The sequence below is a fragment of the Juglans regia genome, chromosome 8 (assembly GCF_001411555.2).
Source record: "Juglans regia cultivar Chandler chromosome 8, Walnut 2.0, whole genome shotgun sequence".
Classification (NCBI taxonomy): domain Eukaryota; kingdom Viridiplantae; phylum Streptophyta; class Magnoliopsida; order Fagales; family Juglandaceae; genus Juglans; species Juglans regia.
In genome coordinates this window covers 3,315,072-3,339,047 of record NC_049908.1, presented here as the reverse complement: position 1 = coordinate 3,339,047, position 23,976 = coordinate 3,315,072, and the positions used below count along the sequence as shown (strand labels likewise).

The window sequence follows — 23,976 nt, the reverse complement described above, 5'->3', positions numbered from 1 at the left end:
CAAAATTTTGTTAAACAAAACATGATAACTCATGCATTAACCCATCTTTCCAAATGCGAGAAGCTTGCCTGATTGATGAATAGTTGGCTCATCTGAATTGCCAAGCTTATTGATAACTTGAGTATTAAGATTACGTTTGAATGTTGAGGCGATCTCAGATGATCGGTAAATAGTAGTAAAAAAATAATGAATAATTTGTGAATAATAGTAAAGTAGTCTCACTTACAAAACATAGCCTAAATTCATCAAATTATATTCCATTGTTAGCCTCTATAAATAAAAATATATTATAGAGGAAAAATGCATTTTTTTCACTTCTAAACAACTATATATTTTTTTCTTACCAAGATTTACTATAAATGATCAATATATTCATTTGGTATGTTAAACACCAATTTTTTTGTAATTCGCAATTTTTTTTTAATCACGAATTGAATTTTAAGATTATGTCATTTGTCTCATTTTTTTTAATCAAATTTAACAAGATGTAAATTCACAATTTTAATATTTTATTTTATTATACGTTTATTTTATCCGGCAAAAGCCTTCTTACCCTCCCTTCTCCAATTTCCACCCTTCTATTCCTCTTTGCTTCAGATTCCACAAGAGAAAATGGCATAAGCGGGAAGTTGATTTCCTCCAACGAGAGGAGCAAAATCCTCACGTTGCTGCATTGGTCTTGGCCCGGTTCTTAGAGAAATACGAGAACCCAAATGCACACACCAAAGTCTCAAGTCTCAAGTTTTGCGAGCAAACCGAGTAGAAAAGTCTCCCACAGAAACTTGAATATTTTGCAGCTATGTATTCCACATTTTGTAATTCTTAGTCTCCCACAGGAAGCCTTACAAGAAACCAAATGCGCCCACTATGGCTCCAAGCTTTTTCGATGCTGCAGATATGCTGTGGCAAGTAGATTGTAATCCGGCTGGGGAAATCTCAGCTGGCACGACAAATGTGATTGTGTTAGGCTCGAAAGAAGAAAGTAATGATTTTCTGATGGGGGGAGATGAAACTGTCACGGGAGAGAGTGATGATTTCTGATGATTTCTCAAATCGCAACTGCGACTCACAGGGAGAGGAAGTTCTCAGATGGGGAAGATAAGATTTAACTACCGAACCGGAATGTAAGTTGACCGGGTTTGCCACATCAACCTTCGTGTGGCGTGTGATAAGAAAACCGGATTAAGAGTAGAATTTTTCATAAAAGTCCATCAGTTTATCATTTTCTTGGTACCTAGCTCTCTCATGACGACAACTGAAGAAAACGAGAACTCCAACGCCCCGTTGTCCGAAACTAACATCACCTCCACTACTAGAACGGAATTCTCTCCCACCACAACTACGGAAACACAGGCTACCGGCCCAACAGAGTCCGATCCTCCCAGTCAGAACCCCGAGTCCGATTCAGCTCCTGCATACGACCATCCGGCTCCGGTAGCTACCACAGCCGCCGCCGCGGTCTCAGTCGATAAGAGATGGTCGGGATGGCCCGGAGACTGTGTGTTCCGGATCATCGTGCCGGTTCTCAAGGTCGGTAGCATTATCGGACGCAAGGGGGATCTCATCAAGAAGATGTGCGAGGAGACTCGTGCCCGCATTCGCGTTCTCGACGGCGCCGTCGGAACTCCCGATCGGGTTGTGAGTTCTCTCTCTCTTTCTTAGGTTTCCTCAAAACTGTGCAAGCTTGCTGAGAAAACATGATAAAAAGCACAAAGTAATGAACTTTAGCCGTTTAATAGTGGCTATAACTTATAGAAAAATAATAATAATAATAGTGGCTATAAATGGTAGAAAACTCCTCTGCTTGGGTCTGATTTTTTTTTTTTTATGAGTACTTGGGTCTAATAATTAAAAAGTATATGATTCTCATATCTTCATTTGAGTTCTGTTTTGTTGCTGAGAAAATGTTAGAAGGGAATGCGAAAGTAAACTAAACCGCTTATTCTAGCTTCCCTTTTAGGATTAAATTTTTTCGTTGACGATGAGCGCTTCAAATGCGAGCCTGACCATGACTATTTGTGTGAATATGTTTTATACCATAAATTCGTAGCAATTTTGTTGGTAGTGTACTCGGAAGCTTTTATGCAAGGTAAACAAAATTGGATTTTAATGTCACAGTGTCTTCTTGATACACACACAAATGTATCTTCAACCACAACTGTACCTTTCTTAGGTTCTGATATCAGGAAAGGAAGAGCCAGAGTCACCTCTATCCCCTGCAATGGATGCTGTGATACGAGTTTTCAAACGCGTCTCTGGACTATCTGAGGGCCAAGATAAAATATCTGGAGCCGCTGGTGTTGCATTTTCCTCATTCCGGATGTTAGTGGCATCCACACAAGCCCTTAATTTAATTGGAAAACAAGGCTCATTAATCAAATCTATACAGGAGCATACTGGTGCCTCTATCAGAGTATTGTCAAGAGGTATGCTTTTGATGTCCCATGTGTATTTTCCATGGCTTTGGCATTACTTTCAGACATTTAGTGATTATTTGTTGAAGGAGTATTTTTTTATGTGAACTAATTTCTTTATCATGTTTTGTTTTCCATTCCACATGAACTGTCCCATTGTAACATTCCGCATTTATATGAGATCCTACATTACTAGAGAGGTAGAAGTTTTTTCATTTATAATGATTCTAAGGAAGCTCCAATTGTAACCTACTAACCTTGACTAATCTTTTTGGAATATAAACTCACGCGTGGCTTGGGCTTTCCTTGATTTGTTGTAAATGGTATTAAAGTCTATCTTAGCTAGAAGTTTGCAATTTGATCTGTGTCAAGTCTTGAGCTTTGCCACAATAGAATGGTGTGACTAGTACATTGGACCTATGAGTGGGAGATATTGTAAAACTCCATATATATGAGAGGGTGATGAATTCGAGCTTGGTGAATGAGATGTTAAATTAAAAAGTTATTGGCATTTATAATGATGTCAAGGATGCTCTAATTGTAACCTTGACTAATCCTTTTAGAGTATAAGCTTATATGTGGTTTAGGATCTCCAGTATAACCTAGAAGAAGGGAGTTTTGCAATGAAGTTTAGTGGAGAGATGTCCCCAGAGTTGAGCAAAGTAGCCTTTTTCAGTTCAAAAGGAATTAGCTATTTCTATACAGTTATATATAACTAACTATTTCCATTTCTTTACAATTATATGGAGGGACCTATAAGAAATGTCTGTCTGTGTAAATTCTAGAAAACAAGCATAAACTTTAGTTGCCTGAACTTTCTATCATCCGTTTTTTATAAGCATCTTTCTATCCTCTACTAACCTTTCAAGAATCATGGAGTTTTGTTATCTTCCATGGACCCCCAAGAGTTTATTTGTTTCTGGCCTTTTTTTTTTTGTTTCTAATTTCCTCATGCTAATAATTATTCTTGCATCTCTAAACAAGGCACGTTTTGCTAATTTGTTTGTTGGCAGATGAGGGGCCGCTCTATGTTGCCACAGATGAGAGGATTGTGGAATTGCAGGGAGAAACTTTTAAGGTTCTCAAAGCTCTAGAAGCGGTAGTGGGTCACCTGAGGAAGTTTGTGGTTGATCACAGTGTTCTTCCTCTTTTTGAAAAGAATGTAAGCTTGTTTCCTATAGTGATATATGGTTTTTTGCAGTTTGGTGCGGTAATTATATTGCAATATTTGTTTTCAGTGTGCCGCGCCTATCTCACAAGATCGTGGAGTAGATGTCTGGTTTGACAAGTCATCACTTCATGCTGCTTCTCAAACTGCAATCACCACTGATTATCCTCGCTCTGTCAATGCAAAGAGGGATTCTGTATTCTATGACCTTGAACCTCTCTTGGAGTCCCAACTCCCATCCTTGGGAAGGTCACTCTATGGACAAGATCCTAGATTTTCTGGAATACATTCTTCAGGAATTTCTCGTGCTGGTGCTCCTATTGTCACACAGGTCGATATGCTGATCATTCTTGATATTATTTGAGTCTTAAGTTTTCTGCGATAAGCCAGCTCATTTATGTCCAAACAACTGATTTGGTTTGTACTTTAGGCCACGGTAGGCCAACTGGGTGGGGGTTTTATAATTGTTTTGGTCAGTCCCTGACTTTTATCTTTTGTGGACACCAATAAACATTGATTCATGGACGTTGCACCTTTAGGCTCAAGCCTCAAAGTCTGGGTCATAAGCTCGAAAGACTTAATGCATTGATGTGGGAACACAATTTACTGTTACTTGAAAAAGTATAAAGTTTATACCAAATGAACTTGTGCCAAGCCTTCTGCAATTACATAAATAATTTTCTTTATGTTCCGACCAGAATGCGACACTATTGCACCTGACTTCTAATGTTTGCTCACTTATCAATTTTCTTATAAAAAAAATTTGTTTGCACTTAATGCTGGGTATAAAAGGTGTGTTAACGTTATGTTTCGCACACCTTTGGGTCAAATTCCGACAACTCAGGTCTTCAAAAATGGGTCTGTAAAAGATGGAGGGAAATACAACTTGGAGAGGGCGGCTTTGGGGCCGGGTAACCTCCGATGCCAAAGTTAGTAAATATTATTGGAAGCTTGTAAATAAGTAAGAGAGTTTAGGGATCAGAGAGATATTCTCGTATCTGGGATCTGCTAGTTATACTATATGTCTGGGGAGCAGATTGTGTCTGTTTCCATGAAATCCGCATTCTCCATACTGTTCCTTGTGTTAGAACCTTTAAATGCGGTGTGACTTTGCGATTGCGCCATTAATGTGGCGTGTTTGCCCGGGTGGTAGAGTCATAAATGCGGCGTGGTTATTTGGCCTCCTTCTCTCAGTTTGTCTCACCTCTAGTCCGTTCATGTCTTCTCTGTTAGTAGATCAATGGTTTCCCGTATATCCTGCCTGCTGTGCGGGTAGGTACTTGAGGGCTGGGCAATGCTCAAGGGGTCTTCAGACCGACGAGTCTCATCCCCTGCAGCACCACTCTTCTTATAGGTTGTGTTCAGATGAGCTTTCCCGTAGGTAGGGTTAGAGACTGTTTATCTTTTATCTTGCTTCTTTTTTATGCACAGGCTTCTTGGGCATGGTGGGGGAAAATCCCCTTTAAATGTGGATAATAGGGCTATGCATTTTATGTATTTGTTTAATTTATGGCTCGTAGACTTATTTGGTCCTGCACTCTTTGATACTTTGTGGTTACTAATTCTGTTACCATAATTGTGTATTGTTTGGTCTAATCAGATTACACAAACAATGCAAATCCCACTGTCTTATGCTGAGGCTATCCTTGGACCTAAAGGGTCTAATATCGCTCTCATTCATTGAAGTAGTGGAGCAATCTTAACCGTGCAAGAGAGCAGGGGACAACCCAATGAATTCATTGTGGAAATTAAAGGCACCTCATCACAGGTTCAGTCAGCTCAGCACATGGTTCAGGTGGGAACTTCTTGATTGTTATTCAAGTGTGAAAGTTGCTTTATATTTGGGGATGTTGGTGGCAATGAAAATTGATGAGTACTATTATTCTGATTTCTTTTGGGCAATATTTGAAATGATTGATTTTAGAGTGGTATAGCAATAGCATTGATGGATTTGGTTATGGAGGGGAATGATAATTCAAAAACTTGATGCTATTTCTATCTATGCAGGAAGCTATAAATACTCACAATGACAACGAACCAGTTACAAGAAGCTACGGTGGGATGGGTGATGGTTTGAGGTATCACTCCTCAGGCGCTACATCTTTCCCGGCATCTTCGTTCTCCTCGCAATCATTCGGAGGGTATGAATCTTCAAGTTTAGGAGACTACAATACTTTCAGGCTTTGAAGGGGGATGTTGAGGGACTATTGGCTAATTTCTACATGTGGATTGATTTCATTGGAATTATGTACGCTTAGAGAAGGCTTCATTCCAAATGAATCAACAGTAACGCCACTGAAAATGGTTCATGCGTTGGTTATGTCGTACACCATATTCTGTGGTGGCTAAGCTTGTAAAGAGTGACAGCTTGTTTGGATAGAGAAATCATCTCATTTCATCTTATCATTACAATTTTATCAATTTTTCATATAAAATATATAATTTAATTTAATTTTTTTTTAAATCTTAAAATAATAATAATATTAAAGAATAAAATTCTAATAAAATTTTATTCAACTAATTTAAAATTATCTTATCTCATTTTATTATCCAAACGAGTCCTACATGTAATGCGGTAGTATTAATTTTCTATTGGGTCATTAATTTTGTACATGGTTTTTTTTTTAATATATAATAACGGACCAATTTCCATTCATAAAAATGGACAAAAAAAGTTGATTTACAAGCAAGCCAGTAATAAATATTAATAGCTTCCCAACACATTTTCATGACTAATATGGTCTAGTCTAGACGACAGATCTCTATATACATAAGTTTAAGAGATAGCACAATTCTGTCCATGACAAAGTTAACAGTAATTGGGTGACAAAATCTCATTTCCCACCTAAGTGAAGTAGGGTGCACTAACCCCACCATAAGCACCGCTTAAGCGGAGGGGGGAGGGATCACTCCATTCAGACTAAGGTTTGAAGACATTATTTTTTGGATTTTTATTTTTCTAAAAAGTAAATATAGGACACAAAATAAAATGTAATGGGAAAACACTGTAAAAATGAAAAAACAGTGCTTCAAGAAGTTGTTGTGGCGCATGCGCCACTCTAGGAGGAAAATCGACGGTTGATCTTGGAAGTCCCGGACACGAGCCCTAGAAACGCCGCTCGTGTAGTTGGCAGAAGGCTTCCCAGTGGCGTGTGAGAGCCAAGCACCAAACGTCTCCAAAAATTTTGTCCCGCACGTGCGGGCTACTCGCCGCTCGGTTTGGCGTCGCATTTGGTGGACTTAAAGATCGATGACTGGGCTACACCGTGGAGGGGCGCGTGCTGACCGATGAATACCGGATGTTCCAAATATGCGATTATCCTTTATTTGGCCTGAAAAGACACAAAAAAACTAAACGAAACACTACACGGAGGGAGAGGGAAGGGGAAGGGAGCCGAAACTTCCACCTCCTCTAGCCAGATATTTAGTGAAGGTTTAGAGAGAATGGAAAGTCTTTCTAGAGAGAGAGGGAGAGAGGTTCCTCATATATACCAATGTTATAAGTATATCAATTGTCACACTGATCCAATTTTTTGTCTTGCTTGTACATGGTTTTAAAAAAATTATTATTTAAAAATATTTAAATAAATATTTAAAAAAAGTTGCCATGTGTATATTATTTAAAATAAAATAATCTTACGAATTGCTCTATATTTAAAATAAAATTATAAAAAATATGTGTATATTATTCAAAAGATAACGAATGATCTGCTTTTGACAAATTATAATCTCTATTAGTTATATAAATTATTTCATCTTATTTAATTTAATTATTACAAATTTTTTAAAATTTTATATAAAATAAAAGAAATAATTTAATTTTTTTAAATTTTTAAATAAATATAATATTAAAAAAATCTTTAATTTAATTTCAAATTTTTATCTCATCATCTCTCGTGTCACCAAAAGATATTTAAAAATTCCGATACTTATTAAAAACAAAAAGAAAATAATGTGATTCACTTCGTACAGAAAAGTACCAATTTAACCTCCCCCCTCCTTGGCGAGCAAGCTTCGGGAAAAGCACAAAACGGTGGGGCGGTTTGACTCAGCGTGCTGAAAAGTACCAATTTCTCCTTCCGCTTGAAGTTGAATCACATCAAAGTCGCACTTTTATGTGTTAAGACTCTCACTTCAGAGGAGACAGACAGCACTGCACTCACGAGCCGGAGAGTTCCGAAGATCCTTCTGGTGGAATGACGGACCCGACAGGGACCAACACTAAGTTCAGCGTGCTCTGCAGTCTCTTCACTTGGATGCAGCGGAGCAAGTCGTCCGCCAAGAAGCGTTCCAAGTTCCGCAAGTTCCTCGACGCCTTCTGCGATCCTGGCAACTACTTCTGTCCCATCCGCCTGATCCTTCCGAACCTCGACCGAGAGCGCGGCAACTATGGTCTTAAGGAGTCCGTCCTCGCCACCTGCCTCATCGACGCCCTCGGCATGTCCCGCGACTCCCACGATGCCCTCCGCCTCTTCAATTGGCGCAAAGGCGGTGCCCGCTCCGGCTCCAATGCCGGAAACTTCTCCCTTGTCGCGGCTGAGGTTCCCCCCTCTTAGATTTATTAATACTGTTATTTTTAGTGGCGTTTGGTACTAAGTCTTTGGAATTTTCTTCGTGGAAACAGGTATTGCAGCCAAGGCAAGGGATGGCTTCCGGTGGACTAACAATCCAGGACGTGAACGATTTGCTTGATCGCTTGGCTTCTTCTGAAAATAGGTACACCATTTGATTTCCGTTTCTACTTTATAGCTCTTACAAGGCAAATGTGCATTGTTCAGATATGTGTAATGTGCATGCCTGGATCTTCATGAGGAGAATAAGGTGCGCCGTTCGTTATTGCCTAAAATTGTTTTTGGAACTTAGAGTTAGAAAAATATCATCACCTTAAACAAATTTCGTTATTAACATAGAAAGGAAAAAAACCTAAAAGATGTGCAATCTTGATATTTATGTGGAAATGGCGCACATGTCTACGGGTGCTACCCGCACTCTACCGGGCGGGGTTGCCTGCATCCCACCTCCGCATGGGCTGGGGGTTGGGGAGTTTTGCCCCCCGGAATCGGCCACCACATCCCGGGGGCAGGGTCCCCTATCCGTGGGCTGGGGTGTGGGGGCGGACCCATGGTCTGTCCGCCCACCGCCCACCCAGGGCTGTCCCAGCTGGAAAAAATACAAAAAAATTCAAACACACTGTGGAAATGAACAAAGTTACAAAATACCACAACAAAATACCATCAAATCGGAAACAATGAACAAACCAACAAAGTTACAAAATACAAAATACCACAACACAACAATGAGCAAATTTACAAAATACAAATAAAATCCACAACAATATTCATCGAATTGGAACGACGGAAACAACAAGAAAAAAAAAACTAAACCAGCAAAAACAAAAACCTAAACACAATAAACATCGCTTGCGAGAGGGAGAGAGGGTCTGAGAGACTGAGAAGATTTAGAGAGGAGGAGAGGAGGCGGATGAGAAGAAGAGGACGCAGGCTGCGCCGCCGCAGCAACTGCGAGAGGTAAAGAGGGCAGCAGCGCAGAGGGCTAGAGAGGAAAGAGAGAGAGAGGGGGGGGGGAGACTGTTTTGGCATTTGTTTTTTGTTTATAAATATTTGTTACCAAAACGACGAATATTTGTTTAAAAATATATGTATGTATATATATATATATATTTTGGGTTGGGCTTAAGCCTAGCTTGGGGTGCAGAGGGGGGTAGGCTTGGGCCCCTGCCCCCTCATGGGGCGGGCGGGTTTGCCAGCACCGCCTAGGCGGGGTTGGGGCGGTGGACACAGGGTGGCGAGTGGCGGCACCCACCCCTACACATGTCAAGTCTACAATGCATTTACTTTTATCTAAAAATGTTTGTCAAAAGTAGAGAGAAGAAAACTTTACCTTGATTAGGTTTGTCGTTAAGTGTCCTCATCCTCTCTTCTGCATCATTTATTAGATCTATAGTTGGTCACCCTGTTTTATCTATGTTTATTTTACAAACATTTTGTTCAGAGATCTCTACCTTTCATTATTTTTCTTCATGCTCATTTAACAGCAAATCTGTTGTAGTAGATTGTTTGGCTCAGTTCCTGCTTGATCATTGTGTATTCTTTGTGCCATTATGTGATATATATTACTTGACTCAGTTCCTTCTTCATCATTGTCTATTCTTTGTCTCATTATGTGATATTGATCTTTCTGTTTTCATTTTGTTTTTTTATTTGCACAAACATGGCAACAGGGCTGAGAAGACATCGGTTCTTTCTACTCTGATAAACAAGACAAATGCTCAGGAAATGAAGTGGATTATCATGATTATTCTTAAAGGTGTTTTTTATTGACGTCTATAGTTTGTGGAATTATCTTCTTCATCTCTGTAGGCTTAAACTACGTTGGTTATCTATCTTTTTTTTAAGAACAGATTTGAAGCTGGGGATTAGTGAAAAGAGCATTTTTCATGAGTTCCATCCTGATGCTGAAGACTTGTTTAATGTGACATGTGACCTAAAATTGGTTTGTGAAAGGCTAAGGAGTCGAAGACAAAGGCATAAACGCCAGGTCCATTGCATTTCAATGCCCTTTAATCTCTTTTTCGTATGTTATGTTAAAGAAACCTTAATCTTGTTTATTTTTGCTAGTGCTTTTTGGGGTTTGTTATTTGGGACATGAATTTATACCACATTGTTGAAATGTAACAAGTTATAAAATGAAGCTAGTATTTAGGGTTTGACTTAAAAAGTGTATGTAGAAAAGCTAGTATAAGGAGTTCTCTAGTTGATAAACTTTGGTAAGCTTCTTGCTTATGAAGGTTGTAAGTTTTTATTGTATATATGAAGAGCCATAAATGTCTCTTCCTAAGGAAGTACAGCAGACATTTTTTTTATAACTAAAAATTTATTAGAAAGCATGAAAAGGTGCAACCCAAGTACACCAGGTGACAACAGGCATGGAGGATGTATGTGACAAAATGGCAGGAGCTCTGATTGCATGAGTGGGATTTATGTTACTTTTTTTTTTTTTTTTTAATAAATAACTGAGAACTAGGAGAATCACACATAGGCCCTCACATTCATATGTGGGATGTGCAGTTGTGTGAGTTGTAATATGATGGTAAGCTCAAAGCCATGCTATGTATTGTGTTCAAAGCCAATTTAATTGCATCACCTTCAAAAGAACTACTGTTATGTAAGGTGTTTTCTAAGCTCCTAATTTTCACACAAGATATGGATTTCTGTGGAAATGATTTGCTTGTTATTTTAAAGTATCCCCCCTGCTCCCCCAACCCACGTTTTCACCTACTTCTGTTCTCAACCGCTTACAGATGCAAAGGAAAAGGTCCAATAATAAATGCTGCTCTTTATGATTATTCTGGGTTGAGAAAAATTAGGGTAAAATGCCAAGTGAGACTTGTGGCAAGATTTCTTAAGATCAAAACTCAAGTAGGAGTTGGATTGAATTTAAGTTACAAGCTGGAACTGGTAAAAGGTTATTGGATTATACATTTTTTGTTTAGGCAGAAACAGTTGCATTTAGATTCAGTGCAGTTGGTGAATAACAAGAACTATTGCTTGTAGCCCTCTGTTCATAGGTGGTTTAAACCATTAATGATTTGTCCCCTATTGTTGAACTTCTTTAATTGCCTTCTATGTGCTTACTCATGGTGTTGCTGATAATTATGACACGTGTATATTTTCAGGATATTGAAGTTGGAAAAGCTGTGCGCCCACAACTAGCTATGAGAGTTGCTGATGCTACAGCTGCATGGAAAAAGGTGTTGGGTCAGCAAAGACTTAACTACCTTGATCACATATTTTCAGGACCTTGACATTTGAAAAGGCTGGATTATATCTTACTGAGCTCATTGTCAATTTGTCCATTTGAAATTTTGTTTCCCAACCCCAAACAAAAGCACATTATTACACACGATTTTCTTCATCAATTATATGTCTTAACCCTGCACTATAGTTTGACATCCTTGTCCCCTCTATTTAGCTTAATGGGAAGGAAGTGGTTGCCGAATGCAAATTTGATGGTGATCGCATTCAAATTCATAAGAATGGAAATGAGATACACTTCTTCTCAAGGTAGGTCCACACTTATTCCTTATCTCCCATTTTTCTTAGTTGATTAAGTTTTATGCTTTCCATCTTTTGAACATGCAATTATGTAATGCCTGGGCGATTATTATACAAGTGGTTTCACAATTTTGAAGTTTCTGAATTTTTGTAAACTTTTCTTACGTGGTCTTGCATGATCCATAAGTTTTTTTTCACTTTGGCAGGAACTTTCTTGATCACTCTGAATACGTGCATGGGATGTTGGATGTTATTATACAAAATGTTCTGGTCGATAGGTACACATTCATGTCAAGTTGTTATTTGAAATTCTTTTATGTTATTTCTGGCTGATTTTTCTGCATTTTCGCATGTTTGTGATCTAAGTCTTACATACAACCTGCACTGGGTGAGCTCTAGTTATCTTATTTGTTGTTTCACCTCTTATAATTGAACCGGAGAAGAGGCATGATCTGTCCCACCGGCAATGTAGGTTCTTAGATAAGAGGCTAGCCACCTTGGGATATGGAACTGAGCTTCCTGGTATCTCTAACCTCGTCTGATTTGGGAATGAACACCTTTGTATCTTTCAACTTGTCTGATTGGGGAATGAATGCCTTGTAGAGAAATGAAAGAGCCATTCTAAGTATCGTGCCTACTTCTGTCTTGCGTCTAGTCATACCTTACTCCAAATGGCCACAGGGATTCTTTTTTTGAAAGATGATTTACTATGACCAGCTTTCATGAGATTTTCTCAATGGATGGACTTTAAAACGGCCAACCTCCCTCCATTCAGAAAAAGAAACTCTGGTGGTGGTCTTCTTTGTCCATGACATGCATGTTTTGCAACTTTCAATTAGTTTTATCATTGAATGGTAAATGGCTGTAGGTCCTTACATTTGTCAATCTATATTCTGTACTATTCTTTTAATTAACATGGCGAAACCACTAAAAGGAATCAAGGATATGGTTCTTAGGGAAGGTTGAGTGAATGTTGGCCAATCGATCTACCTGAACTTTCTCCTCTTAATACAGAATGTGATGCATTGAATATTTTGAATCTCTTACAATGGCTAATTTTTCTCCTTGTAATGTTTTTAGATGTATACTTGATGGTGAAATGTTGGTCTGGGACACATCTTTGAATCGTTTTGCTGAGTTTGGTTCAAATCAGGAAATAGGTTTTTTGACCTTTTGACTCAATAGCTTCATTTTTCTCCTCATTTCTTGGAGCATATGCATTGAAAATAATTTTATCCTTTTTTGTACAGCCAAGGCCGCAAAGGATGGACTGGACAGTGATAGACAGGTCCTTTTTTTTTAACGCACATATTATCTTTCTGTGTGGATCTTTACACGAGGATGCTGATGTTTGCTTTTTCTTTCTTCTTTCCATTTTATGCAGTTGTGCTGTATCCTTTATGTGCTGTGCTTTCAAGGTCCAGCATTTAGTTTAGCACTCTGATACGATTTTCTTTTTAGGAAAAAAATCTTTTTATGAGTGGTTCTGTTTATTTGGAGATGAAAATTGCCATTAGTTAAAGTTGCTTTGTTGTATCTTAACATGAAATTGGCTAGATGTTGCATTTGACATTCTTTATGTTGGGGATACCAGTGTAATTCACCAAAGCTTGAAGGAACGGCACGAGCTCCTGCAGAAAGTTGTGAAGCCTCTGAAGGGTCGTTTGGAAATCTTAGTACCTAATGTTGGACTTGGTCTTAATATTCTCCGCCCTTCTGGTAAAAATTGGTACTTGAGATTAGATCACACTAAATTAGAAAGCTGGTAAAAATTGATATATGAGTTTAGATCACACTAAATATAGTAGAAAGCTTTTTTCTTTCTCACACATGAATATTTATTTATTATTTATAATTATATTTTGCTAATTAGGTAGATTTATTGTTTTTGTGTTCTTAGTAAATAATATTTATATGATCCAATGTTAGCTAGTACAAGTTAGGTTTCGATGGGTTGTGTTGTAGGTGAAACCGATCTCTACTTTAAGAAGTGAACAGTTTTTAGGAGCTTATTTTCAGTTGGTTTTAGGCTACTATTTATAATGTTTTTCGTAATTTTGGAGAGCTTTAGCTCAAATGGTACTCCTTCTCTAATTGTGAGAAAAAGAAGGAAGATGAGGTTGTGGGTTCTAGATTCAGTGGGTGTCTGTGTAACTTACTAAAGGGAAAGAAAACGAAGAAGCATGATTGTTTCTAATTGTGAAATTGGGTAGTTAGAATGAATAATTCTTTAGATAAAAATATTTTAATGTGTTTTGTTTTGGGTTTTGTGGGAGCCAGGAGGTTTTCCCAGATTAATCAAGTCATCCTTGTCATCACCTTGCCCAGCATCCATCCCTTTTCTAAAAGTTGTTTTGGTTTTAATGTTTTTTTTTCACAAAAATCAACATCCTTCCCCATAACCTGCCCCATTGGATCTCTAATCTTGAAATTTCTCAGATTTTGTATGATAATGCATATGTGGTGTCTTATTTGTGCTCGTGCAGGGGAACCTTGTTGGTCACTTATTGCTCATAATGTGGATGATGTTGAGAGGTTCTTCAAAGAAACCATTGAGAATAGGTCGGCTTTATTCTTTTATCAGGTTTTCTTCATGGTATAGTCTATCTAGGGCTTAGGGGACTTATACTTTGTGTTATTAACTTGCAATAACGAACATGAAAAATGCCTTATCTTGCCTATTCAGCTGCATTATGCCTGATGTTCCCTCTTTTGGGTTTGTACTTATAAGTGACATACACCCTTCTTATGGGTTTGAGCATCCATTGAATAGGTGTGGCTTTGGAGATAGGTGGATTTCCTGGATGCGTTTTTGCATTTCAACAGCCCGGTTTTCAGTGTTAGTTAATGGCACTCCTGCAGGTTTTTTTTATAGTTCGAGGGGTTTGCGACAGGGTGATCCTTTATCTCCCTTTCTTTTTGTCATAGTTATGGAGGCGCTGAGCAAGATGTTGCAGGCTACTGTTAGTGGGGGTTTCTTATCTGGTTTTCAGGTGGGAAATGGCTCTGGTAGCTCTTGTATCATTTCACATCTTTTCGCAGACGACACTCTGTTGTTTTGTGAAGCGGATAGGAGTCAGGTCCAAACTTTGCGTGCATTATTACTTTGTTTTGAAGCAGTATCAGGACTCAAGGTGAATCTTGACAAGTCTGAGATGGTACCGGTGGGGGTGGTCCCTAATATACGCAATCTAGCTAGTCTTTTGGGTTGCAGGGTGTCCTCGCTCCCAATGAAATACCTGGGCCTTCCGCTAGGTGCTACTTTCAAGAGTAGAGCTATGTGGGATGGGGTGGTCGAAAAGATAGAAAAAAGGTTGGCTGGATGGAAAAGGGTGTATCTTTCGAAAGGGGGTCGTCTCACTCTTATCAAGAGTACCCTTACAAATCTTCCCACTTATTTTTTATCCCTTTTTCCTATGCCTGTTGGGGTGGTGAATAGAATCGAGAAACTATTCAAGGCATTTTTATGGGGAGGCTTAGGGGAGGAGAAGAAAGTTCATTTGGTTAATTGGAAGTCAGTATGTTCTCCAGTTGAGTATGGGGGGTTGGGTGTGTGTAATTTGAGAACTTTTAATAAAGTGTTGTTGGGGAAATGGCTTTGGAGATATCATATGGAAGAGGGTTCTTTGTGGAGGGAAATAATAGATGCTAAACATGGAGTTGATTGGGGGGGTTGGTGTTCTAAAGAAGTGAGAGGGGGGCATGGAGTGGGGCTATGGAAGTTTATAAGAAAGGGGTGGATTATTTTCGTAAATCATATCCGTTTTGTCGCAGGCGAGGGTAACCGAATCAGTTTTTGGCGAGATGTGTGGTGTGGAGAGCACGCATTGGAAAGGGTGTTTCCAGCTTTATATCGTATTGCAGTTAACAAGGACGTGTCTGTGGCGGAAGTGCGATTATTTGCACATGGCTCGCATCAGTGGAATATTCTGTTTAATAGAGATATTCATGATTGGGAATTATCTATGGTTTCAGATTTTTTCAGCTTGTTACATTCTTTTGGGTCTACTATGGCACAACAAGACAGCTTGAAATGGAGGCTCCAGGATCATAAGAAATTCTCAGTAAAAGCGTATTATAAAATTCTGATTTCTCAGGATCACACCTCATTCCCATGGAGGAACATTTGGAGGTCTCGAGTGCCTTCTAGAGTTGCTTTTTTTGTTTGGAATGCTGCCCTTGGGAAGATCTTAACCACGGATAACTTGAGGAAAAGAGGATGTGTTGTATTGGATTGGTGCTACATGTGTAGGAAGAATGGAGAATCGGTAGATCATCTTTTACTACATTGTGATGTAGCAAGAGGGCTATGGGATGAGATTTTTCGACGGGTCGGGGTGGCTTGGGTAATGCCTAGGAGAGTGGTGGAGCTCATGGGTTGTTGGAGAAAATTGCAGGGCAGTCATCAAGTGGCAGCAGTTTGGAGAATGATTCCGTTGTGTATCATGTGGTGTATTTGGACGGAACGGAATATGCGCTGCTTCGAAGACAAGGAACGAACAATGTTGGAGCTGAAGAATTATTTTATGCACACTTTATTGCTTTGGTTTTCAGCTATTGTATTAAATGGGGATGATATACATGAATTCCTATCTTTAGTTTAACACTCGTAGAATGTATCTAGGTGTTCAAATGTATACTTCCGGTGTACTAGGTATATGCCTATTTCATTCACATCAATAAAGTTTATATCTTACTTGTCAAAAAAAAAGTAATAGAACAAGGAAACAATGATGTACACCGTACTATTACTTTTGAGTGATTCTAAGCATTAATTAGGTTTAATTTTCAGAGATGAAGGGATTGTGTTAAAGGACCCTGGTTCCAAATGGGAACCTAGTGATCGGAGTGGAAAGTGGTTGAAATTGAAGCCTGACTACATTCGTGCTGGCTCTGATCTGGATGTTCTTATTATAGGTCTGTAATTTATTTATTTATTTCTTTATCATATTTTTTACTTCAAATCAATATTGTAGCTAAATTTTCTTCCCTACAATTTTGATAGGAGGATACTATGGCTCGGGACGTCATGGTGGGGAGGTCAGTTTACCATCCTTTCTGATCTATTATAATATTTTCCCAGCCCTGATATAGGTTTCATGAGAGAAACTATTTATGGACCTCCTAAATAGTGTAGGTAGCTCAATTCTTGGTGGGCCTTGCAGAGCGTCCTGCACCAAATACATACCCTAGGCGGTAATACTTTCTAACAATTAGCTTTACTCTGAATGTTGATTAGCTTTTTACCAGTAAAATACTGAAGCAACAACTTGGTAATGGTATATGATCTTACTGTGGCAGATTTACCATTATCATTATTTTTACAGCTCCCTTCTCTTCAAAAGAAAATAGTAATCTTCATGAGAGATGCCTCATCAACATGTTAACGGGGCATTTTTAAAAAAGGAAAAGATAGATTCCAATCCTTTTCATTTGTAATTATTTAAGAGATCTATGTACTCATTCTGTGTAGATGAGGTTTCCCCTTTTTCTAATAAATTCCTACGGCATATTTAAAAAAAGTTCATGCACAGTAATTCCATGAATGGTTCTAATTAGATTTTGTTCTGCAGATTTATTTCTTTCTGTAGAGTGGGTACTGGACTTTCTGATGAGGAGCTGGATGCTGTTGCAACCAAATTGAAGCCTCATTTTAGGTACGTCTTGGATAACATGATGTTAGACAAATGTGTTTGATCCACTTTATTGGTTAAAATGTACACAAGCTACATGAACTAGTGGCAAAGCAACCCAAACAGCTTTGGTTGTGTTGTTTGCCTTCCGATCACTCAGTTTGTGATTTTTGACCTAAAATTAACCTCATTAGTGATTTTCAGTGGTTTGGGCCAGATCAGGTCCAACTTTAGTTTCATTATTAGATCACTGAGATAAGTGCAATTGAGATGGTAGTTTATTCTGACATTCAAGGTTGCTGTTTATGGTAAATATTAGGAGTAGGCAAGATATGCCTGCCTAGGCTGGCCCGTCAAAGCTAATAGGCATCAAGACTATTTTAGGTGTTTTGATATACTATCTGCTGGGGATATTGTGTTTTATTCACTCTGATTTCTCAGGAAATATGAATACCCAAGGAATGGGCCACCAACTTTTTATCAAGTAACGAATAACTCAAAAGAAAGACCGGATGTGTGGATTGACAGCCCTGAGAAGTTAGTATTATTATATTACATCTAATGAAAGATGCTTTCCTTTTCTTTTTTTCTTACATCAACTTATTAGTTACGAGCTTTTGTTCTTCCTTGTTTCAGATCAATAATTCTTTCCATTACTAGTGATATCCGAACTATAAGGTCTGAGGTGCGTCCTCAAAACTGTAATATTTCTTTCGGTTTACAGGAAACATTATTACAACTTTGTACTTGGAAGGTGGCTGTTTGTTACTAAAGTTAATTGCCTCATACCTTATCTATGACCTGTCACTATATAATTGGTCTGTTCATTCTTGCAGGTATTTGCTGCACCATATAGCCTGAGATTTCCGCGTATTGACCGAGTCAGATATGACAAACCTTGGCACGAATGCCTTGATTTGCAATGTAGGTGGATTACGCATGTTCTAATGCTTCTCTAGGTTTTCAATTTCACTCGGCGTTCATTTTAGTTCCTAATATATTTCTTTGACTTCAGCTTTAACAGAGGTAGGCATTAGTGTGCCATAAAATGTTGTTTGATTGCAGCTTTTGTAGAACTTGTACATTCAAGCAATGGTACTACACAAATGGGGACAAATTATGGTGGCCTCCAGGAAAGTAAACAAAAACGCTTGAAATCCTCTAAGGGAGGGAAAAAGAATGTCTCTGTTGTACCTTCTCATTTGATAAAGACTGATGTTTCTGACATTAAAGGGGGCTCCTCAATATTTTCGAATATGATGTTTTGTATCCTCTTGAGAATTTTTCAGACTTACCAACTTCATGTCCCTCATGGGATTGACAAAAGATCTGACCTTTGATGCTTTATTTTTTGCATAGAATACTGTTAAATATCCACAAGAGCTTAAGCTTATGGAAATATTTAAATTTTATTATTTAATATATATTCTAACAAATACATTTTGGGGCAGGGGAATGGATGCCATAACTGCTTAGAAAAAGTTGAAGCATTTTGAATTTGCTTGTTCATAAACCCCTTCAAAGATTGGGGCAAGGCCAAAGAAGTCTTTTTCATTTTACATGTTTCCTCAAGACCTTCCTGGTGATCTCTCTCTCTCTCTCTCTCTTTCTGCTCCAACACATTGCCTTTTGAGCCCTACTTCCAAGCCGACATGGACATACCTTCCACACAGCTAACATGGCAAGATTATTTGCAAGAGAAGTTTAAAAATAAATTCTCTCACAAATTAAATCGTGCCATGTCAGTAGTGTGGAGTGTCTGTTTTTCACATTGGTAAGCAAATATAATTTTTCTTGCCTATTAATATAGCTTTGAGGCTAAGAAAACAAAAGATTGGGAAGACTCAGTTTTCTAAGTGAATCAGTCCCAGCTGGATCTGAAGTTGTCTTAATCCACACTCCCCTCACAAAATCTGGTCATGCACAAGCCATGTGATTATCTGTGCTCACATAAATAAGTATATAGTTGTGACTATGTCATGCTGCATATTGTATTTGAATACTAGTGTCCGGGAAACACATTTTGTTTGGTCCAATAAGAGGGAGAAAAGAGAAGGCAAAGAAATGTAAATACTTTTAGGCAAATTCTGATTTCGTATCTGGTTGGCATGTCTTCTTTTTTCTAGATTGATAATGATGGAGATAAATGCACTGTTCTGCTTTCATTGTGGTTGGTATCTGCCCAGTTGTTAATCCTTTTGATGGTGTTTTAATCTTCCTTGACATCTAGACTTTGTTAATGTTCCATCAACCGTCTCTCTTGATTCTTTGCACAAAATGGTTGCTGAGAATGGAGGGACTTTCTCGATGAATTTGAATAAATCAGTTACCCATTGTGTTGCAGCTGATGGCAAGGGTCTCTCTCTCTCTCTCTCTCTCTCTCTCTCTCTCTGCCAAAACCACCCACACAAGCACGCACATATATGCATTTACAAATGCAAATCTTTTATTGGTTGGAATACATAAAGAAAAGGAAAATCTGGCAGGGATTAAGTATCAGGCAGCAAAACTTTGTGGTGATATTATTCATTGTTCTTGGGTATTGGATTGCTGCTCAGAAAAGAAGCTTCTCCATTTACAGCCAAAGTTAGTCATGCTTTTTAATCTTAACTTATTTATGGAAGCCCTTATACCCTACTACAATTTTTTTACTCTTTCTCTTGCAGGTACTTCCTTTTCCTCTCTGAATCATCAAAGAAGAAGTTACAAGAAGACATTGATGAATTTTCTGACTCATACTATCAGGATCTTGATCTTCTGGACATCAAACAGGTAGATCTGAACATTTCTTTATACTTTTTAAATTCGTACTATTTTGTGCATGAAATGGCTATACCATGAATGGAAACAATAAAAAAAATATGGAAAAGAGGAGAAGAAGCATTGGTATGAAATTCTGGTGCATCCATTTTGCCTTTGGAATACTTACGAGTGCTCATGAAGAAACTCGGATCAATATTTTGAAAAAAATGATATGATTTATATAGTTTCATTCTTTCCAGCTATTAAGTAATGTGAACAGATCTGAGGATATGAAAACTATCGACTACTATAAGAAGAAGTACTGTCCAAAGAAGAAATGGTCTCTCTTTCATGGCTGCTGTGTTTACTTCCACTCTTCAATATCATCCTTGTAAGAGTTGTCGACAATTACTATATATGTTATGCTTTTCTAGTTCTCAAATAATAAACTTATATACTTGGTGTTCTGGATAGTTTGTTCACCCAAACAGTTGTTCTGTTGTTTTGAATTTTTGTTGGAAGGAATCCAGAATGGGAAGTTCTGTGGAGACTTGCATTAAGGAGGTTGAAGCTTGAGGTTTCCATGGCTGGTGGAAAAGTCAGTAGCAGTCTTGCTCTTGCTACCCATTTGGTAGTCTTTTCTGTACCAGGTCTTGATGTGGACTTTGGAACCATATCAAAAGGGTATGTTTATGGTGCTCTGTGATCGATCAAGGATATTTACTTATTTAGGTTGTAGTCACTTCCGTTATAGTCAGATGACGACGACATGTGCTAAATCATAGCATAGGGCATGGCATTAGCTGCATTTAAATAAACTTGACAAGATATTGAGTCATTCATCTATTTCACCAGTTGAATGAAATTGACAGTCGTGTGCCTATATTATCTGATGTGGCTTGATTTACAACATTTTGCTGAGAACTTAGTTATTCAGGATAATTCTTTGATTTCCATTCAAGGAAGTGGTTTTAAGAATGCATTACTGCTTGCTTATCAAGATAAGGCTGTGATAACCTAAGTTTGTGATTTGTCTCTGAGCTTTGACGATATTCTAATACATGGTTTTTGTTATAATTGAGTTGTTAGAAAGGACAAGTGAATCACAGATTTGTCAAAAGTGACATGTACAGTCTAAATTAACTGGCAGTAACATGACTACCACAACTATTACTATGCTTGTTAAAACTGTTTTTTTTTCTTTCCATTGTTCTGCCTATTCTATTTATATCTATTATTTTTCCTCCACTTACTAACATTTGACCTATAAGACGTACTGACCCCTTGTCCACAAGACCCAAGGCCCAAAGGCTTTCTTTTATTCATTGCAACTGCTGTCTCCATATGTGAAGAGCTTAAAATGAGATCCTTGTTTCTTCTTTCCCTTTTATGATAGTTTATCTCTGTCGGAGAAGCATCTATTATGGAACAAAGTGTTGCATGTTGTGAAATCTCAATGGTTGGAAGACTGCTTGGAGAGGGACCAAAGATTGCCAGAAGAAACATATAGCTTGAAGGTGATTGGGGTGCACAATTCAAACACTGTAGAGTGGTGAGTTCCAATGTCTTTAGCTTATAGAATAAGGCATCTCGTTGCATAGTTGTAATACTTGTAAGTTTAGCAGTCGGACTCAATTCAAATAGTCAGCATGGAGAATCCCCCGACTTTGCCATATTATTTTTTTACTTTGGAAGATAGATAACTTGTGCAGATTGTGGATCTAATCAACAATGTTCTTCTAGAAAGTAAAAATAAATAACTAAATAATCAGTCACAAATTTATATGCAAAAATCCTGCGTCATAAGGAAGGTAGGTTATAGGGGCAGGTTAGACTCATTATGTTAATTCTTAGTGTTTGAGCATCCTTTTGGTGTAGCCAGACTTGGCCTTGGACAATAGACAGTCTGTTTTGCCCTGCAGCATAATCTAACTTTGAATACACTGGTCCAATGACTCCAATCAGATTATGGCCCCTATACTCCAGCATGTAACTACTTTCTAGATCATTGCAGCATTGATTTTCATCTTGGTTGCTGTATAAATTTGTTCTAACTTTCCATTTGGAAGGACTGAGTTTTTACTGAAGAAGATTGGAAACGTCTAAACATCCGTATTTGGAATATTAAGAGACAAGACATCATAATTAAATTTAACTACTAAAATTTTAGCGGGAATGTAAAGCCATATTTATTGCTCGATACAGATGCTGTCTACTATGTTATTTTTCTTCTTTGCTAGATGTTCCAATTGATATAGCCGTTTTTGCTGTGTCACTATTTTCCCAGCAAACATGATAAACATGACCTGGATTTAGGAGTTCTTTCTGGATCGGATAATGAAGAAAAACAGAATATGCACTGTTCTCCTGATGGAAGGAAACAGGGAAGAGAGGAAGCTCCTTTAGCGAAACCTAAAATTTTGGCCTCATACGAGGGGGTGGGGAAAAGGAAACGAGGAAGACCTGCTGGTACAAGCAGGAAATTTAAAGGAAAAACAACTATGGTTCAAGCTCGGAGAACACGGGCACGTATTGGAAAGAGACCTGCTAAAATATCTGATAATGAATCAGACGAAAGTGGATCTCATGATGAGAAGACGCACGGGAAAGAGATCAAAATGATGGAAGGAACTCATGAAATGGCAGGCAATGGAAGCTCAGAAATCGAAGAGACTGAAATAATAGAAGCATTTGAATCATCACCTAGGGGCAAGGTGGCTGAGCAAGAGGTTGAAAAGGATGTTGGATATCAAAAGTGGTACGACAAAGTTCCTGAAGTGGGATTGACTACAACCCTAAGTAGCCAACACAGTGAGAGGTCCGAGAAGTTGGAAGTTATGACTGATCCGGTTCAAGCCATGTTATTGGACATGATTCCAAGTCTCGGAGTGACGGCAGCCAGGGCTAAAGATACGATTACTGTCACTGATGGTGAGACACAACCCTTGGATCCCAATGCAGAGCCTAAGAAGAAAAAGAAGGTAAGCTACAAGGATGTTGCTGGTGAGTTACTCAAGGATTGGTAAAATATGATAGCTGCTTTGGCTTTTAAGTTCTATAATTTAAATTGTATTGCCCTTTGTAGCACCTGAAAGAACTGGTAGTGTGTATATTGTGCCTGAAGTTTTGCTGGATACGGTATAAGAAGTGAACGGAATGGGGGAAACTTCGCTGTGTCCAGTGTCCACGGTATTCTGCAGTGGCTTGACATTCTCTTTCCCTGTATCTCTGCTCACGTGGCAGTAGAAAACAACACCACGCCATTCCCATCCAAAGTATGGGATCCCGCTAGCAATTTTGTCATAGCGAGCTTGGAAACGATTGTATCGAAATAGAAATGCTTCCCAAAGAAACAAATTATCACAAAAAAACAAGGTAGAGTTTGCTACAAATAATGTGAGAGAATTCTTTCTAGCGAAAAGAAAACTTATAGCAGTCACCATCCATACTCGGCTTGTGTTTCGGCTTTGGTGAGGAAAGCCTTTAGCACGCCGCCCTGATAGTTGCATTTCTTCTGCTTCATGTCATAGAATAAGTAACAGATCTGATTCTTCCTCTTGTGCAGCGTTGAAGGTTTCCCCTTGGTCGAAACAGGCCACAGCAGAAGCATGATAGAGATAAAATGCAAGTGATGAAATAAAGCATATTACTCTTATGAGAACCAAGAAATAAAAAATAAAAACAAATAACGCATTAATTCAGTCACCCATCAATCATAAATTGATCCAATAAGATTTTATCTGTTTATATAAATCATCTCATCATTATAATTTTTTTAAATTTTTACATAAAATATAATAAATAATTTAATTTTTTTTAAATAATATTTTATTCAATTTATTTAAAACTATATCATTTTATTTCATTATCCAAACAAGTCTCGATTGGATAAGAAAGTTGAAAATAAAAATATTGACTTAAATATAATAAATAATTTAATTTTT

At 38.1% G+C, this 23,976-nt stretch overlaps 1 protein-coding gene and 1 pseudogene across 1 annotated transcript; both read left to right on the top strand.

Moving 5' to 3' along the window:
• The first annotated feature begins 578 nt into the window (after positions 1-578).
• LOC109013968 lies at positions 579-5,979 on the top strand (annotated as a pseudogene).
• Positions 5,980-7,695: 1,716 nt separating this feature from the next.
• LOC109013752 (DNA ligase 4) lies at positions 7,696-23,198 on the top strand. The gene is made up of 27 exons (XM_035693004.1): positions 7,696-8,123; positions 8,207-8,298; positions 9,824-9,909; positions 10,004-10,140; positions 11,279-11,353; positions 11,575-11,666; positions 11,864-11,935; positions 12,738-12,817; positions 12,908-12,945; positions 13,042-13,048; positions 13,215-13,376; positions 14,144-14,219; positions 16,450-16,574; positions 16,663-16,697; positions 16,795-16,853; positions 17,231-17,314; positions 17,732-17,827; positions 17,927-17,975; positions 18,127-18,214; positions 18,356-18,556; positions 19,521-19,646; positions 19,777-19,876; positions 19,957-20,062; positions 20,293-20,423; positions 20,555-20,716; positions 21,429-21,584; positions 22,320-23,198. Exons 1-27 carry the CDS (start codon positions 7,779-7,781, stop codon positions 23,056-23,058), a joined length of 3,519 nt encoding a protein of 1,172 aa, XP_035548897.1. The 5' UTR covers positions 7,696-7,778; the 3' UTR covers positions 23,059-23,198.
• The last annotated feature ends 778 nt before the right edge of the window (positions 23,199-23,976 follow it).